The 4,146-nt window shown below is 56.1% G+C and overlaps 1 protein-coding gene across 1 annotated transcript in view; it reads left to right on the top strand.

The window, feature by feature from the left end:
• Positions 1-1,842: 1,842 nt before the first annotated feature.
• Positions 1,843-4,146, top strand: part of ARHGEF18 (Rho/Rac guanine nucleotide exchange factor 18) — a 73,731-nt gene continuing 71,427 nt past the window's right edge. The window contains exon 1 of the mRNA XM_049642371.1: positions 1,843-2,386. Within this exon, the coding sequence (XP_049498328.1) occupies positions 2,372-2,386 (15 nt within the window). The 5' untranslated portion in view covers positions 1,843-2,371. The remainder of the gene's footprint in view (positions 2,387-4,146) is intronic.

Below are 4,146 nucleotides of genomic sequence, written 5' to 3'. Positions count from 1 at the left end.
CCCCCCCCCCCCGCCCCACATCTGGTTTTTCTCCCTCACAGCCTGCTTGTTTTATTCCGACATTTCTCTGAGTCATAGATGCGGCCCTGGCTTCAGGGTGGGGAAGGCGGGAGAGGCGAGACTTAAGGAGGACAGCAGAGCAGAGGCCCTCCGTCAGCCCAGGAGGGCGACGGGAGCACAGGCTTGTTGGAAGCAGTGACATGCTCACACACTGTGACAGGCCCGGAGCATCAAAGGCTCATTCACCTTGAAGGAAACGGAGCGGCAGCCCGCGTGCACCTGCCCCATCAAAGTTCTACAAGGGGCCCCGGGAATGTCGGGAGCAACAGTTTCATTGAGATGTAATTCACACACCAGCCGGTTTACCCATCCAACATGTTCAGTTCGATAACTTTAACTACATCCGCAGTATTATGCAGCCATTGCGACCACTTTAGAACATGTTCATCACCCCAACAGAAACCGTATCTTTCAGCCATCACCCCATAGCCCTCTATTTCCCCCAAAGCCCTAGGCAACCACTAATCTGCCTTCTGTCTCTACAGATTTCACCTGCCGCAGGCATTTTCTATAAATGCACTCGCGTAGCATGTGGTCTTTGTCAACTGGCTTCTTCGCTTGTAAGGTCTTCAAGGTCAATCCTCACGTTGTAACAGTGTCCAAACTCCCTTCCCTTTAGTGGCTGAATCCTACTGCTCCGTGTGCCCCCGTCACCTCTTGTGTATCTATTCGTCCACTGGTGCCTATTTGGGTTGGGGACATCACCAGCCTTCCCCTGTGCCAGCAACAATGGTCGCAGGCAAGGTGGCCACAAACATATCACCCTAGCTAGACCCTTTGGAGAATGACAGCAGATGTTGGCTCGTAATTATCCTGGCTCAGCATTAATAGGACGGTCCATGGGGTCACCCGGCCACAGGGGACCCAAGCTGCGGACCTAACTCGGCACTTTCCAAAGGCATCTGACCTCCCACTCCCCACCCCATCTCGGCCCCACCTGAGACCGCCATTGCTGTCACTTAGGACGCGCTGGTCTCCTCCCTGGTTTTGGCAGAGTCAGGGATGTCTTTGGAGGGGGGTTGGAGCAGGGACGATGTCGAGGCAATGCAAGGAAATGAAACGCACATGAGAGAGGCACCACAGGTCGGGGGCGGACAGAGATTTCTGGAAGGAACAGGGTGAGGTCTTCAGGCAGGCAGCCTCAGAGCAGGAACGGAAGGGGAGGGTCTCAAGCAGCAGGTCCCACAGGGGCGGGGACCAGGCACAGAAGGAATATCCTGGTGGACATCAGTGGCCGGGCTAAGAGTCTCAATATTCCTCCTGCGAGCGATCAGGAGCCTCCGCGGGGATTCGAATAGGTAGGGGGACTGTGCTGGCTGCATTGTAAAGGGCAGGGGAGAGAAAAAGTGGGTACACCCCCCCTTCCCACAGCAAGGGGCTCAGCCCAAGACCTGACATCAAGGCAGGGCACCCTCCTGACCTAGAGGGCAAGGAAGGTGGCCAAGACTGGCCAAGTGCCCCAGGACTACGCTCCACACACTAGGGCCCCTGCATCCTCCCCACAGCTCTGAAAGGCAGGCATTGTCACGCCCACCTCCCAGGTGAGGAAACTGAGGCTCAAAGAGGTACTTTCCCCAAAGGTGTGCAACCATTAGAGGCAAGTCCAGGCAAGGACACAGTCTGGTTGACCCTAAAGTCCTTGTTTTCTCCTCTCTGCCATGGCAACCAGAAAACCCTGAAACTTCAAATACGACCCAAAGGCAGGGGTAGCCTGGGGTCCCCCCATCAGAGACCCTCCCAATGTGGGCATTGTGCTCGGTCTTAAGGAGCACAATGTGGGCGCTTGTGCTCGGTCTTAAGGAGCCATTCTCTCGAATGAGGGCTTTTTGCCAGAGCAGGTATGACAAATCAATTTCATCTCACGAGTCCGCTCTGATGAACTCTAAGGAGCTGCTAGAAATGGTCCCGGGGCGGGGGAGGGGGCAGGGGGGTGGGAGTCCGAGGGGCTGAATGATCAGTCAGCAGGAAAGAGCCTCCTGTGTGAATACAAACGTCTGCCACAGGCTCAGGAGGCAGGATGGGGAGGTGACGGCACGCACGTGTCTTCGCTTCAAGATCTTTGAGACCATCTCCTTCCATCAGCCCATCTTATAGATGAGGCAACCGAGGCCCCGGGAGAGCAGCAGCAGCTGCAGAACTCAAGAGTCCTCTCCCCTCAGCCCGTCGCACTTGGCCCTGACACCTCATCCCTCGTTTCTCTACAGGTTCTGAGCCCAAGCCATGTGTCCAGCCCTTTGACTCTGAAGCAGCAGCATCAGCCACCGGGAGCAGCGGCAGCCCCTGGAGGCCTGGGTGCCCAGATTTTCCCACCATGGAGGATGAGCAGGCAGGTGTCTGGTGGCTGAGACGGGCGGGAGCCGACAACAGCAGGGGCGGCACATACACTTTTAGGCGTGCTTTGTACCAGGCACCCGGCGTGCATTATTTCCGAGAACTCTCATTAAAACCTGGCAAGGTAGTGACCGTCCCGTTTGACCAGCGACGAGGAGGCTGGAATACTTCCTGGGGCAAGGAGAGGGAGGGAGGGATGTGGAGACGAATGGGTGCACGGAAGAAGGAGGGACTGACAGAGGGAGGGGTACACGGACGGACGGACGGATGGGAAGAAGGAAGGAAGGGTGGGTGGGTAGACAGATGGAGGAAAAAGGAGGAGAAAGCTTCCCCGGGGAGCTCCGGGCCAGAGCAGCCTTGCAGAGTGGTCCCAAGTCAGGCTGAGGTGGGCAGACCACACATCTGCTGTGTCCCCACATCAATCAGGCGTGGCCTGTGGGCGGCTCAGGAAGAGGTTTGGCTTCCTGGAAGGGGTCTGACAGCCGACAGTCACCTGCTGACATCCTTCCCAGCATCTGGGTTGGCACATCTTTGCTGAAGGGGGGTCTGGGTGGCATTTTACACCACCCCCCACACTAAAGGAGGGTCCATTACCGTTAAAGCACACGAGGCGTCCTGCGTATCCGTCCCTTCATTTTGTAGGAGGAGAGACTAGGGCCCAGCAGGGTAAGAATCGGCCCAAGTGGGGGAGCCTGGGTGGCTCAGTCAGTTAAGTGTCCCAAGTGTCTGACTGTTGGTTTCGGCCCAGGTCATGTTCTCACGGTTCCTGGGTTCGAGCCCCACATCGGGCTTAGTGCTGCTGGCACGGAGCCTGCTTGCGATTCTCTCTCTCTCTCTCTCTCTCTCTCTCTCTCTCTCTCTCTCAGTCTCTCTCATTCTCTAGAAAAAAAGAAAAAAATCGGCCCAAGGGTCAGCAAGGATTCAGTGTGCACAAAGACAGGAGCAGGACCCAAGTGCAGTTCAGGGCTCTGGAGCTCTTCCCATAGGAACTGTCAGCTGCAGGCAGTTGGGCAGATGAGGTGGTAATGGGGGGACCCCTCCCCCGCGTCCCTGTCATTGTCATCTACTTGGTCACCAGAGTTGGAGGCTAGTGGAAGGTACTTCCCTGTCCCTTCCCTCCTGCTCTCTCACCCGAGCCCTGTGAACGCTGCACCTGCACCCCTGTCCGTGTTTCTCCTTTCTTCTCCGCTGCCCCGGTGGAGGCCACCAGGATCACTCACCCCCCCAGGGGTCCTTCTCACTCCACCAGGCTTCCCCTCCCCACTCCCCCCTCCCAGCCCATCTCAACTCTGCATCTTGCACACCATCTTTGGTCTTTCTGATCTTTCCAAAGACAAACCACAGTCGCCCCCCCCCCACCCCCACCCTGCCTGAACTCCCTACCACCGCTATTTGGAACTTAGAGATTAAGTTCTTACGTGATCTATCAGGCCTGCTGATCCGGCCCCATCTCCCCCCTCCACACCTCCAGATAGAAGGAACGCCAGTTGTTGGAAGGCAGCGGGATCCCTCAAACCTGCAGGCTTCTGAATATCCTGTTCTTTTGATGCCTGGAATGCCCTCACCTGTGGCCTCTGCCTCACCAACTCTTATTTGTTCCTTCGCTATCACCTCCTCCGGGAAGACTCCCTGATTTCTTTCTTTCTTTCTCTCTTTCTTTCTTTCTTTCTTTCTCTCTTTCTCTCTTTCTTTCTTTTTCTTCTTCTATTTCTTCTTCTTCTTCTTCTTCTTCTTCTTCTTCTTCTTCTTCTTCTT

The sequence above is a fragment of the Panthera uncia genome, chromosome A2 (genome assembly GCF_023721935.1).
Source record: "Panthera uncia isolate 11264 chromosome A2, Puncia_PCG_1.0, whole genome shotgun sequence".
NCBI lineage: Eukaryota > Metazoa > Chordata > Mammalia > Carnivora > Felidae > Panthera > Panthera uncia.
The sequence above is the reverse complement of the archived record's forward strand: the minus strand, read 5'-3'. Positions and strand labels throughout refer to the sequence as shown.